The sequence below is a fragment of the Ovis aries genome, chromosome 16 (genome assembly GCF_016772045.2).
Source record: "Ovis aries strain OAR_USU_Benz2616 breed Rambouillet chromosome 16, ARS-UI_Ramb_v3.0, whole genome shotgun sequence".
Taxonomy (NCBI): domain Eukaryota; kingdom Metazoa; phylum Chordata; class Mammalia; order Artiodactyla; family Bovidae; genus Ovis; species Ovis aries.
In genome coordinates, this window is record NC_056069.1 from 59148087 (window position 1) to 59161696 (window position 13610).

Sequence of the window (13610 nt, forward strand, 5' to 3'; positions counted from 1 at the left end):
GCCCTTGCAACCCTCCTCAGTTAGAAAGGAAGCCCGGGAATTCTTTATAATGTGATACACACAGCCAATGGCTGGAAAACTTCCCTCCCCAGCCAGCCTCTCCCTGCCCTTCCCAAACTTCCCTCCGCCAACCCTGAGGGCCACCGAGACTTCCTCCCGCTTCAGACCAAGTGGCCACAGCCAGGGAAGCGGGGACCAGCCGGCCACACGAGTCCTCCCTAGACAGAGACAGACCAGAGGCAGCAAAACTCAAAACCATCTCAGCGGGACAGCTGTGGTTACTGGGGTTATTTATGTAAGAAGGAACATCAGCTTTAATCAGGTGAGAAGAGGAAAGGCACAGAAGCTAAATCACGGGGCTCAGACTACAGTGAAAAAGTGCTTGCTCTATCCCTGAATCTGTCATTCCATTTTTGTTCAGTGTGAGACTTGTAAATTACAGCTTCCATCTTCAACACAGGAGGATGTACACATTGTTTTAAAATCTGACAATTACAACACCGGGCCTTGTGGGATGCTGTATGGAAGGAGGGTCATTTCTCCTCTTTCCCTCCATCGGAGAAGAAAAGGCAATGTGGGGGCTTTGCGGTCTGGCAGCTGTGGGTTTAAATTCCAGCCTGAGCCCTCATAAGCGGTGCAAACTGGGGCAGTCATTCAAACTCCCCAGAGGCTGAGATCCTCATGCGAACACAGAAATAGCCTCCACCTGCTGGAGGGGGTGGAGGATCTGATTTTACATGAGAAAACGTATATAAAACACCTGCGTGCACCTAGACCTGCAGGCCCTCAGGTGGTAGCAGCAATAGAGATAATAGTTGACAGAGAGCTTCACCAGGTTTTCTTGAAGGACAAATTGGCGTTCATAATGTTTGGGGTGGGGGGAGAAAACAAACATGGCATTTTAAATATTACCCGCTGACGTTACAAGCAGGTTATTGCTTCTGCATGCACTTACTTGACCCTCTATGGAGCCTAACTCCGAAGATGTTAGCTGACCCCCGAGGACTGGGGGTCCTGGCCTCCCATATTGCTCTGGCAGCTGCTGCTGAATACTTACTTAGGTTACAGCAAGCGCGCGGTTCCACGACTGCCCGCCATCCCATTTTCCCCAAACAGCCCCAAATTCACAGTACAAGCTGTCACGGGCAATTTACCATCATCACACCTCAATCCTGCATAGGGTTTACAGTCAGAGGTCTCCAGTAACGTGGCTCAGGGAGGGACAGGCCCCATCTCACCAGCAGGCTGTCCCCTTCTGTGTGTTCAGCAATCAGCAGGGCTGAGACAGGACCCATAAATGATGCCACGAAGATGAGAGATGCCCAGCAAAGAACACGGCAGATTCTGCATCTCGCAGGCTGCGGTCAAATATCTGGACACAAAGAGGTACATGGCCAGCTCACAGAATGCTGAAACTCACTACTCCCGCGAGGAGCTGCTCTCTCCAGAGGGAGACACGTGAACAGAACTGTCACGTGAAGGAAACGAATGGCCTGGAAACCATCCAATTAGCGACGGTCCTCAAAGTTTCCAGACCCAAGATATATTAGGACAAGAGCAACAACATTTAGATGGAGGTGAAGTAACTCGGGAATAAACGTGTGAAATACACTCTGCCTCGGTGCAATCTAGCTTTTTGGAGCTGGTAAGGGTCCTTGGGTGCCAGCTACCATCACTGTGGTACTGAAAAGGACAGTGAGGGCTGGAAGGGATTTCTCATAATCACAATTTTTTTTTTAATAGCTATCTACAAGCAAGAAACATCTGTTTAGTATCAGACACCAGGAATCTATTTGTTATTAGGATGGTAAAGTATTAGACTATTTAGACTTTGGAGATTTCATTCTAGGACTTATTTTAGATCAGCAGAAATACTTAAAGCAACAGTCTAATCAAAGCACTGCTTCCCAATATATTTGTGTGCACCCTCAGAATAAACAGAGGAATTGTACTTTTTAGTCCTTATCACTTAAAAGCTAAACTAATAAAAATAAATAAATAACATGCACTTTGTTATTCCTGCAGATCCTAGTGTCTCTGATGTCAAGAACAAGCATTAACTAAGAGTAAAACCAAGTACGAAAACATAAAACTTGCAGAATCCACATGGCCCAGGAGGGCCCTGCTCCGGTTTGCAGGCCCGATGTTTAACAGCAGCAACAATGAAGGACAGAGGAATCCTTGAAGACGAGAATCAGAATGAGAAGAGGAAGTGAAGTAAAAGGAATCAACGACGGAAAAACTGTATATACTGTTTTGACCAACCTCTCAGACTTTTCATAAGCCTAATTTTCAAACTCAAAACATCTTGCCCTAAAATACACATTTTTTATACATTCCACTTCACATATACTAAGAAACAAGGGTTGTTTTAAAATAGATTTCAAGGACTTCCCTGGCAGTCCAGTGGTTAAGACTCCACACTTCCAACGCAGGAACTAGGGGTTGGATCCCTGGTAGGGCAACAACGCTCCCACAGGCCACGTGGCCAAAAAATTAAAAACAAAAAAACATTTCAAATATCAATCTCTGATATATTCATTCCTTCTTGCACTGACACCTCCCATTCACAGAATTCCAAGTGGGGATTTTTACTTTTCCAAGATATACACAGGCGACCACGCTTGAAGAGACACCAACCAAACCTATCTAAAAATATTCCAGGGTTATACTTTTAAACTTCAATTGCATTTTTCTCAAGTTCAAGAACAACTTCATTTTATGGTTATGAGTCTTAAGTGGGGAGACTAACACTTTATGAATTCACTCCTTAACCATCAACACTGTGAAGTCCATGAACTGAGGGTGAATGATCTCACACATTTGTTGTTATTTATGCAGGAGCAACGCCCCCTCCTCCAAGTGAAGCTTATTCCTAGAAACTCCCTTTTTAACACCAGCAATGTCAAGTCACAGCAGACCACTCTGCCTATGCTACTCTGTTTCCTTCTGGACGGCAGCAAACGGCAGCAAAGCTCAGCAGAGTGGGAAAATTTAAAGCAGGAAAAATGGTGACTGTTTGCATCTAAAGATAGTTTTTTTTAAGTCAGCAGACTTGTCAAATGGATTCTCAAGTTATGCTTCTTACAGAATCTAAGAAAAGAATCTCTATTTCCCATAACTATCTTCAACCTTTCCTCAGATTAACTCTATAGACGTTACAGAAAGTTTGGTCCCACCTAGGTCCATCTGACTATTGTTCAGTCGCTCAGTCCTGTCCACCTCTTTGCAACCCCATGGACTGCAGCACACCAGGCTTCTCTGTCCTCCACTGTCTCCCGGAGTTTGCTCAAATTCACACTCACTGAGTTGGTAACCATCTCATCCTCTGTTCACCCCCTTCTCCTTCTGCCTTCAATCTTTCCCAGCATCAGGGTCTTTTCCAGTGAGTCGGCTCTTTGCATCAGGAAGTCAAGGTACTGGAGCTTCAGCTTCAGCATCAATCCTTCCAATGAATGTTCAAGGGTAGACTGCCTTTAAGACTGACTGGTTTGATCTTGCAGGTTCAAGGGATTCTCAAGACTCTTCTCCAGAACCACAATTCGAAAGCATCAATTCTTCAGAGCTCAGCTTCTTTATGGTCCAACCCCAACATCCATACATGACTACTGGAAAAACCACAGCTTTCGCTAGATGGACCTTTGTCAGCAAAGTGATGTCTTTGCTTTTGAAGACGGTGTCTAGGTCTGTCATAGCTTTCCTTCACAAGGAGCAAGTATCTTTTCATTTTATGGCTAAAGTCACCATCCACAGTGATGTTGGAGCCCAAGAAAACAAAATCTGTCACTGCTTCCACTTTTTCCCCTTCTATTAATATTTACCATAACGTGATGGGACCAAATGCCATGATCTAGTTTTCTGAATGTTGCGTTTTAAGCCAGCTTTTTCATTCTCCTCTTTCGCTTTCATCAAATGGCTCTTTAGCTCCTCTTCACTTTCTGCCATTAAGGTAGCATCATCTGCATATCTGAGGTTGTTGATATTTCTCCTGGCAATCTTGATTCCAGCTTGTGATTCATCCCGCCTGGCATTTCACATAATGTACTCTACATAGAAGTAAGCAGGGTGACAATATACAGCCTTGACATATTCCTTTTCCGATTTGGAACCAGTCAGTTGTTCCATGTCCCTTTCTAACTGTTGCTTCTTGACCTGAATACGGGTTTCTCACCAGACAGGTAAAGTAGTCTGGTATTTCCATCTCTTTAAGAATTTTCCAGTTTGTTGTGACCCCCAGAGTCAAAGGCTTTGGCATAGTCAATGAAGAAGAAGTAGAGGTTTTTCTGGAATTTTCTTGCTTTTTCTATGATTCAGTGAATGTTGGCAATTTGATCTCTGGTACCTCCGCCTTTTCTAAACCCAGCCTGTACTATCTTTAAAATCAACAGAAAAATCTTTCCAAAATTACTCAGTTTTATTCAAGTTTACCTTTGAGAAATTATTTCTGTTAGATTTGGCTTCTGTTGGTGTCTCACGGTTTATACTTGCATTTCCTTGAATATGTGTGGCCATATTGCATTGTCTGTAGTTGCATTGTCTATTTCCCTTTCGGATTGCCTTACTGATTTGAGGAAACCCTTTTTCAATCATGCATATATAATTCTTCATCTGAATTGTAATAAATGTTTTTGCCCAATTTGCAGCTAGTCTTTGTTTAATGTTATGTTTTAAATTAACATACAGTACAAATGGATTCTTTTTCCTGTGTTCAGGTCTATGAATTTTCATATGCAGAATCACCACCACAGCCAGGATGCAAAACACTTTCATCATCCTTCAGAGCATCCCCCACACTGCCCCTCTGGAGTCACCCTTTTCCCCCCTCTAACTCCTGGTAACCAACCGATCGCTTCTCTGTCCCTCCAGTTCTATTTCTTTGAGAAAGTCATACAAGTGGACTCCTATGCAGCCTTTGGAGGCAGCCTTCCTTCAGGCAGCATCAGCTGAATGGATATACCAGTTCATCTGTTCACATCTACTCTTTTAAATGCCAGCAAGCGCAGTGGACAGTGAAGGAAGGGCCTTATCCCGTCCCAGCAGTGGGACAGGTACAGAGCAGTGTACCAAGTACTTGGAAGGAAAAGAGGAGAAGGCCATGCAGTGGGCAGGACCTTACAGAAACCCCTCCTAAAGAGAAACTGAGTGCAATTCATCACTGTCCACACAGGGCTATGGGCTGTAAAAAAATAAGCCTAACGGACTCATGTGGACACCACTAACCCAAAGTACCCTAGACCAACAAACTATTCTGTTTGCCCACTAAAGTTTTCATTACAGCTTCCTCTGTCAGGGCAACTGCTAAACTGTACTAACTTATGACAGAGGCCAAACAGCATGCTCCTTCCAAACTATGACATTTGCTCTACAGACTGCTCCACAGTCCTCCCAGCAAAGAGCAGACGTGTGGCTGATCAAAGAAGTCAGTAGCCTATAATGCAAGTGTGTGTGCTGTGCTTAGTCGCTCAGTCATGTCTGACTCTTGCGACCCCATGGGCTGTAGCCTGCCGGGTTCCTCTGTCCATGGGATTCTCCAGGCAAGAGTATGGGAGTGGGTTGCCATTTCCTTCTCCAGATGATCTTCCCGACCCGGGGATCGAAACTGGGTCTCCCGCGTTGCAGGCAGATTCTTTACTGTCTGAGCCACCGGGGAAGCCCGCAATGCAAATATATTTATGACCTAAGTGCAGTTTCCTGTTGCCAGAGCACATCAGGCATTAGACCAAATACTCCAGGAGGTCGCACCCTTTCTTCTGATCAAGCCCCTAGGTCTTAAGCCTGGGAAGCCCACACATCCTCCGGTCAAACTCGACCCAGACACATAACCTTTCCCAGAGGGCAGGGGCTGCAGAACTTGGGTTTACAGGGACTTCCTTATGGGAAGAGAAAACCAAAAACCAAAATAAAACCAAAATAAAGGTAACCAAGCAAACCGAGGCTTCCATTAGCAAGTGAGAAAGCGAAGATAAGACTCAGACACTGGCCAACCAGTAAACAGGAGAGCGGGAACCCCCATCAACAAGAATGTCACCCGCTTGGAAACTCCGGCCAGGGGGTCTCCTCTCTGGGAGACCCCGGGGCTAGGCCGGGTACTGTGACAGCAAACAGAAGCCAGATAGTCGGGGAGGCAGGCCTCCACGGTGGACACGAGCCCCGGGGCGGCGGGGCGCAGGGAGGGGGAGGAGGCAGCACACCAGCGCCCTGCTGGGGCGGGCCTTGTCGCGACCCCCACACCCTTTCTCCATTTTTGCTCCTTTGCCCTCAGTGCAGAGATACAGCGACAGGAATACCTTGAATAGCCCCGGGCGAACAACAGTAATAACAATAATAAGAATCAGACACCCGCTCTCACGCCAGGGGCTCTGAGAAGATTTCCGCGCGGGCTCGTCCCCTCGTCCAGGGCAGACTGGACGGCTCAGCGGCGGAATCCGGAGTGGAACGAAAGAGAACTCCGTCCTGGCGCCATCTAACCCCTCGTAACCTTTCTGCGCCCCTGGGCCAACCCTGTTCCCTGCCCCACCGAGCGGCCAGCGCGGGGCTGAGGATAAGGGGAAAAGATACAAAAGCCGGCATCTCGGTCCTCAAGACAGCCGCCCCGGGGCGTTCGCCCAGGCGATTAGGCCAAACGCTCGCGAGAGGAAGAACGGAGCCGCGGCGGAGGCGCCGCCCCCTTTCCCGGGAACGCGGCGGGGTTCTCTCCCACAACCATTCTTCCCCGCGCACCAAGGGGGCTCCTGTTCTGCCAGCGGCACCACTAAAAATCCGTCTAGACAATGCACTTAAGGAAATAAAAAACCAATTCATTAGAGAACCGAGAGGGAATGAAGGGGGTTGTTAAGGCGGCTTTTTATAGTACAACACAATTCATCCCTATCAACGTAAGTGACTTGACTAGGCAAAGTGTGGCTATTGATTAAGAATTGGACTTTTCTCTGGAATGCCGCCAAGGATATGAGATAAAATTTTATTTCCTCAGTGGAAGAGTCAAGAAAATAAATATCAGATACGGCTGATTTAGATTATGACCAATCCAAACACATCTTTCACTCAGAAACGGATCCCACATTTATCACAAGATTTAAAAGGCCTGAAAAGCCCATGCTCATCAAATATTTTTAATACACACCTGAACAAATTTAAACTACATGCCACACCTTGAACAGAACCACTGGCTTCACTTAAATTTTGATTAATCATTTAAACGGTGTAAATGGCTTCATCTAAATCTTCATTTGAATCGTGGATGGTTAAACTGCAAAGGAAAAAATACAATTGTCTATGTCAATAAGTCAGTTTACAAGGTCTTAATGGAAAGTTTCCTTCAATGTTTTTTTTGTTTTGTTTTTGTTTTTTTTTACTGCCCTCTGATTTCCTGAAAATCACTGCTAGGATACTTCCAGCTCCCTCTTTCGTCTCATCTAAAACGGAACCTCACTGTGCCACTGAAAAGGGGGAAACCAACATTCACTATCAAGTTACATTTTCTTCTGCTTTCCTTTTCAAAATATTGAGGGTAACAAGGACTGACTTCTTAATACAATAATTATTATTGGTGCTCACAAAGACCAAAGCTGCCAGGCTTCTAAATATACACAGAAGCAGCAGGGCAAGCTCAGAGGCCAGCGACTTAGTGGTGTTAGAAGCAGAAATCTGAAGACAAGTTCCCTCAATATTCCATGAGGAAATCATTATATCAACATAGGACATGCACCCTGCTCTCTCCTTAAGTAACTGACTCAAGTGTCTTCACATATTGGAAAGGGAAGGGCTGCAGCAACGGGTCCAGAAGTAACACTCAGTAAGGAAAGGAACCTAGCCCAGTGAGCTGACAACCTTTCAGAAGAACCACAAACCCTTATGCTCTGCATGTTCATATAATACCAACCTGAAACATACCAGGCAGGTTAAAAATAAGGCATTTATGTAAGTACCCCCACCAGACAGACAGACAGACACACACACACACACACACTCTTGCAAGGTTAAATAGAGAGCTCTGAAAGAATGATTTATTGTCACAAGAACAGGGCCCCAAAATAGATTGGCAATAAAAGTGATTGGTCCCAGCGGGATTGAGAACTAATCCTGGTAAGCAAAGTCCTGGCCATGACAGGCAACTGGGGAAAGAGTACCAGAGTGAGGGAAGTGCTTCCTGGCCCTGACCACAACTCTACCAGAGTTGTCTTCTGAACAGGTCACTCAGCCTCCCTGGAAGTCTGATTCCTCTTCTGTAAACTTTTAAAAAAATTGTTTTAAATGGACTAGCTCATGTTTGTGATGCCTTTTGACAAGAAAACTAAAGAATGACCAGTAGGAGCTAGGAGCTCAGAGGGAACCACAGAGTCCAAGGAGGTTAAAAGCCCTGGAGCCACCCCCTAAACCCTCTCCAAGTGCAGGAGTCCTGCCCCCAGGTCCCAGCTCCCAACCCAGGCAGGTGGCAGTCCCCTGCTTGAGTGCATCCAGTAATCATGGCCTTGCATTCTATTCCTGAACTGCTCTAATTATGTAAAAGTTCTAATAAGCTAAATTCTCCTTTCATCCAATCATAGTTATCAGTTTTCACTCAGCAACTACAAGGATAAAAGTAAATTTTACAGTATGGACAAGGAACAAAAAGGAGGCAAGAAAATAAAGTGGCCAAACCAACAGTTCCAGGGCCAAGAAATGAAAGGCAACCAGCAGAAGTGCCTTGTCTAAGTGAGGTTGGCAATCTTAAGCACCAGGCTGACAATACTGTGGAAAACCAATCACACCCTGATCTGTCCACCCCAGTCAGTAAGAACCTATTTTCTGGGTTTCTACATCTTAGGAAAGAAGGTCTGGTTTTACTAATGGACTTGACCTCTCTGTTCAACCATCCACATTCAATGAAAACTGCCTAGCAGGGCCATCCCCCTCCAAACCCCCGCCTCTGCCATTCCATCAGGTGAGGTCCCCACCCAGGGTCCCCCTGCTTCATCTGTCTAACCGTTTGCCCCTTCCCACCCCCACCCATCAATCCAACTCCTCTGTTCTCTCTCTGCTAGCTATCGCTGCCCCAGATGCTGAAGCCAAGATCTAGGTCAAGAATTCAGCGTTGCCCTAAGGAGGGAAAAGCACATTCAAAAGACATTCTAGGCTACCCCTGGGATGGGACCGCACAATGGCTGGCTACTTATAATCTGCTCTGGTTTCTGATTCCAAGTCAAACAAGGAAAGGGGCAGTATGCCCAATCAATTTTGGAGTGAGGAAGAAAAGAACAAATTCGTGACCAGCATGGACTGGTTCTACCCCAAAGTGAACATGAACAGGAGCAAATACAGGATGAGGCCCCTAGCAACCAACAGGTAAACCCTGGGGAGAGCCACAGTAACTGAGAGCAAGTATTCTGTGAGCATCCAGTCCAACTTGATGTCTTCTGAGGCTCTTATGAGCAGAAGTGATTTCTCTACTGTGCATAATGAAGATGTAAGAAAGTCTGGCCTCATAAGCACCAAAAATTCCCTCTCCAGGGCACACACGCCTTTGAAAGGCGCTGGATTCTGCACAGAATCTATTATTCTGTGACAGGTGGTGGAGAGAGAGAGAGAGAGAGAGAGAGAGAGAGAGAAGACAGGCTAGACTTAGCTTCAGGGCATGAAGGGAAGACGTCCCAGGTCTGCTATTAAGTGGTAAGATGGGGCTGCTCTATCGGGCGAGTTGCACACAAAAAAAGGCTTTCATTTGAAGGAGTTTGTGTTTTCCTAAACCTTTGCTTTCTGCGGGGACCTCACAGGGAGAGAGAGCACTGGGGAGTGTATTAACCCCAAGCTGACAGCAGAGTCAGCGAGTGTCACTCCCAGCCACAACCAATCTGTTAAAACGACTCAAAACGAACCCCGCCTGGCAAGGATCAAGAAAACGAGGGAAGACAGTACTACTAAACCAGGGCTCTACCCGGCAAGGCTAACTTCTGCTTCCGACCATCGCGCACCCGCTGCAAATTGCTCCCTGCGACCCGGATTACCCATCTGAACTCACCGGATCACCCATCTGATCTCACAGGATCTGGCGACTGGATTTTGAAAGGGGCCACGAAGAAACGTGAGCCTCCGGCCTCCGGCGGGCGCCCCGTCGCAGTCCGCTCCCCCGACGTCCTCCCGGGAGCTGCCACCAGCACCCCGCGCGCGCCCCGCGCCCATCCGCCCGCCCCGGCCTGGCCCGCCCTCCTCGGCTTTCCAGCGCCCAGTCTGCAACCTCCCTGCCCCGCGCCTGGTCCGCCGGGCACCGCGCTGCGGGGCCGCGAGGTGGCCCGGACGAGCGAACAAACTGGACTGGGCGCGGGGACACAAGGGAGCGGGCTGGACGAGGCGCCGCCGCCGGGGTCCCCAGGACGCCCTGTCACGCCTCCCGCGCCGGTTCCCCGCGGGCGGGTCGCAAAGCTCGCCTCTCCCGTGACCAACTCCCTCCTCTTTGCCCAAGAGACACACGGCCACCCCGGCACTACCTGCCGGGCAGGGCCCAGCGCGTGCCGGCCCCGCATCTCCACCCCCGGGGCCACCACGTCCCCAGAGTGTCTCTCCCGGGCTACCCCCGGAGACAATGGCTCACCCATCGCCCGGCCGGCCGCGCTCCATTTCAGCCATCACCGCCCTCCTCCCCTCCCCGGGCGGCCAGTGCCCCGGCAGCCCCGTTTCACAGAAGTGTAGATCGAGGCCGGGGAGGTGACAGACGAGAGAAGAAACCTGGCTGCTTATGGAGCTGAGGAGGGACCACAGACAAATCGGCCACGGAGATCAGGCCAAATGAGAGACCGCTTTCCCGGGGCCCGGCCCCGCCGCCCCCGTCCGCTCGGCCTCCGGGGAACAGGGGGGCCTCCGCCCTCGCCGTCCCTGCCGCCGCCGCCTCATCCGCCCTCCCGCGAAGGAGACAAAGAGCCGGCGCCCCAACCGGTGGAGCGGTAGCCGCTGGGGCGGGCGACGGGGAGATTTCACCCGGGAAACCAGGGGCGGGGGCGAAGGGAAGGGCGAGCCGGAGGCGCCCGGGCCGATCCGCGGCGCTCGGGGCGGCGCGGGCAACGGGACCCGCGGGTGTTGGGGCGCAGGGCAGCGGCCTGGGCGGGCGCGCTCCGAAGCCCGATGGGCGGGCGAGCAAGAACCAGGCGCGCCGGGGACCGCGGACCGCGCCTCCACGGCGGGGGCCGGTGGCGGAGCGCGCGGGCAGCGGCGCGGGTGCACTCACCGGATCGGAAGAAGGCCGCGATGTCGGCCAGGTCCTTGGCCGCCTCCTCGGCTCCCTCGCCGGCGCCGCCCCCGCAGCCCGAGCTCGCCGCGCTGGCCGCAGCGGCGGGGCCGGAGGACGCGGCGGGGGCGGCGGCAGCACCGCCGCCGCCGCTGCTGCTGCTGCCGCTCATGGCTGCGGCTGCGCCCGCGGCCGCGCCCGGCTCGGGCCCCGCGCCCCTAGCGCCGCGCGCCGCCCGCTCCGCGCCGGGCCTGGCGGCGCCGATCGCCCTGCTGTCCGCGCCCGGCGCGTGGACGCAGAGCCCCGGGGCGGCGGCGGCGGCGGCGGGCGGCGGCGGCGGCTCGGCCCGAGGAGCGCGCCCACATAGACGAGGACTCCGCCCGGGAGCCGCGAGCCGGCCGCGGGGCGGGAGCGCGGAGCCACGGCCTCGGCAGCGCCGGCCGGAGCGCGGGCAGCCACGCGCACCGCGGCGCCGGACACGCAGTCGCGAGGGCGGCGGGGGATGGGGGGGCCCGAGGGGGCCGGCGGGAGCTCCGCGATCACGGACGCCGGCGGCCGCTGCGAGCCTCCATCTTGATTTCAGATGGGGAAAGGAAGGAGAGGGGAGGGGGGAAAATCACGGCGGAGGGAACCCGGGTGAAAGGAAAAGGGAGAGCAGGGAAAGGAGAGGAAGGGGGAAAAAAAAAAAAAAGAGAGGGGCTTCGGGAATTTCCGGTGAATATCGTCTGGGGCCGGAGCGTGGGCTCGGCGGGTGGGCGGGGCGTGTGATGGGCGGGGCCTGGCGGGGGGCGGGGCCGCGCAGGAGGGCTGGCTGGCGGGCGGCGGCGGGAGCGTTTCAGCGTTGTTCCGTCTTGCGGGCGGCGGCGAAAAGGAGGGAACGCTCTGAGGCAGCGAGGGCGCGCACCTTTCCAGGCCCGGCATGGCGCCCCCCGTTGGACGCTCGCTCCTGCAGCGCCGCACCGCCCTCCGATCGCTGGAGCTGTTGATGACTGATCTCGCCGCGGGGCGGGCTGACTCCTGCTCAGGGCCCGGTGTGCGCGTAGTCTGGGCTCCACAATCGTTGTTGAATGGAAAGAGATCATGAAAACGGGTCGTGTGTTGTACTCCAGCCTCAGAGGGAATAATGGAGCAGGCCTCTGAACTGGGGGCCGACTGTCTCCTCGTCTGCCACAGTCTCCTTCGGGACTCACAGCTCCTCCGCCCCTGCTCCACCAGAATGTAGAGAAGGGGGAAGGTGATGATGGCTAAGGAGACCAAAGGAAGTGAGGGGTAGGTGACATCCAGCTTTAAGGAAGATCTGTGTCACGCCCTCATTTGACAAAATATTCGAGTACAAACACCTATGTACGTGGCTACAACCGAAGGGAGCAAAAGGTGTCTAGTGCGCCGGAAGCAAGAAGAGATAGATAAGATTGATTAAAAAAAAAACTGGTGGAATACTGATGAAACCAATATACATGAACACTGGAAATGAACAATTAAGGAAATGAATAGTGAATGATGAATACCAAGTTTTTCATTGTGAGGAAGTCTAGAATGATCTGTGTGGTACGGAATTAGAGTTGGAGACGTCAGTATGAACCCTTGTTTAGATTAATATAGATGCAGGTGGGTAAGAAAAGATTTGCAGATATGTGTGTATATATACACAGGCTCTAACATGTATGTACATTTCCTTGCTCTGTCAACTGAGTGAATTTGGCATAACACTTGTAGCAAGTCGCACATCAGGCACTCAGATCTTTATTAACACCGTTCTTCAGTAAAAGGAACCCGGGTTCCTCAGGTGAATTGGCTGACTCTGGGACTAGAACAGGAAATATACAAGAGAACCTAGAGCATCTTGTTGTGCCAGATGATAAGGAAGTGCTACGAAAAAATGTTTATTTAATCAACATCCAGAACAATGATGAAAGTCTCTCGAAGGGACACAGAAGCCCATTGAAAGAGCTCCCAGTGATCAAAGCTGTAACAATTTGAACAGCAAAATAAAGCAATGTTCTATTATACCCAAAGTATAAAATAAATATCCATGAGTGCATACCGATATAATGCAATGATTGAATGAGTAAATAATTAAGAGAGAAGAGACAAATGTTCCTCGAAGAAGAATTCAAAATAAATACTTAGATACTCTGCCCTCAGTGAGATGGAATAGTCCTTAACTGTGGTCTGCACATTCAACTTCCAGAAGAGTAACTTTATAATGAAGAAAACTGACAAACATTACTTCACAAGATCACCAGCAGAGATAAATCATGTGGATAGTATGTACCCTTGATATGATGTAATGAAAATGCCACTTTAGCCCTATTGTATTCCTCCCAGAAACACAGTCTAACCATGAGAAAAATAACAGACAAATCCCAGTTAAGGGCGTTCTACAAATGACCTGACCAATACTTCCCCAAAC

General features: G+C 50.5%; 1 protein-coding gene across 3 annotated transcripts in view; it reads right to left on the reverse strand.

Moving 5' to 3' along the window:
* The window catches only part of TRIO (trio Rho guanine nucleotide exchange factor), a 355580-nt gene extending 344193 nt beyond the window's left edge, over positions 1-11387 (reverse strand). For 2 of the 3 annotated variants that reach the window (XM_060400268.1, XM_042233930.2), the window contains exon 1: positions 11198-11387. In XM_060400268.1, the coding sequence (XP_060256251.1) occupies positions 11198-11369 (172 nt within the window). In that variant the 5' untranslated portion in view covers positions 11370-11387. Of the gene's footprint in view, positions 1-9997; positions 10135-11197 lie in introns of those variants that run through there. The other variant, XM_060400269.1, reaches the window with a different exon arrangement.
* Positions 11388-13610: the final 2223 nt, after the last annotated feature.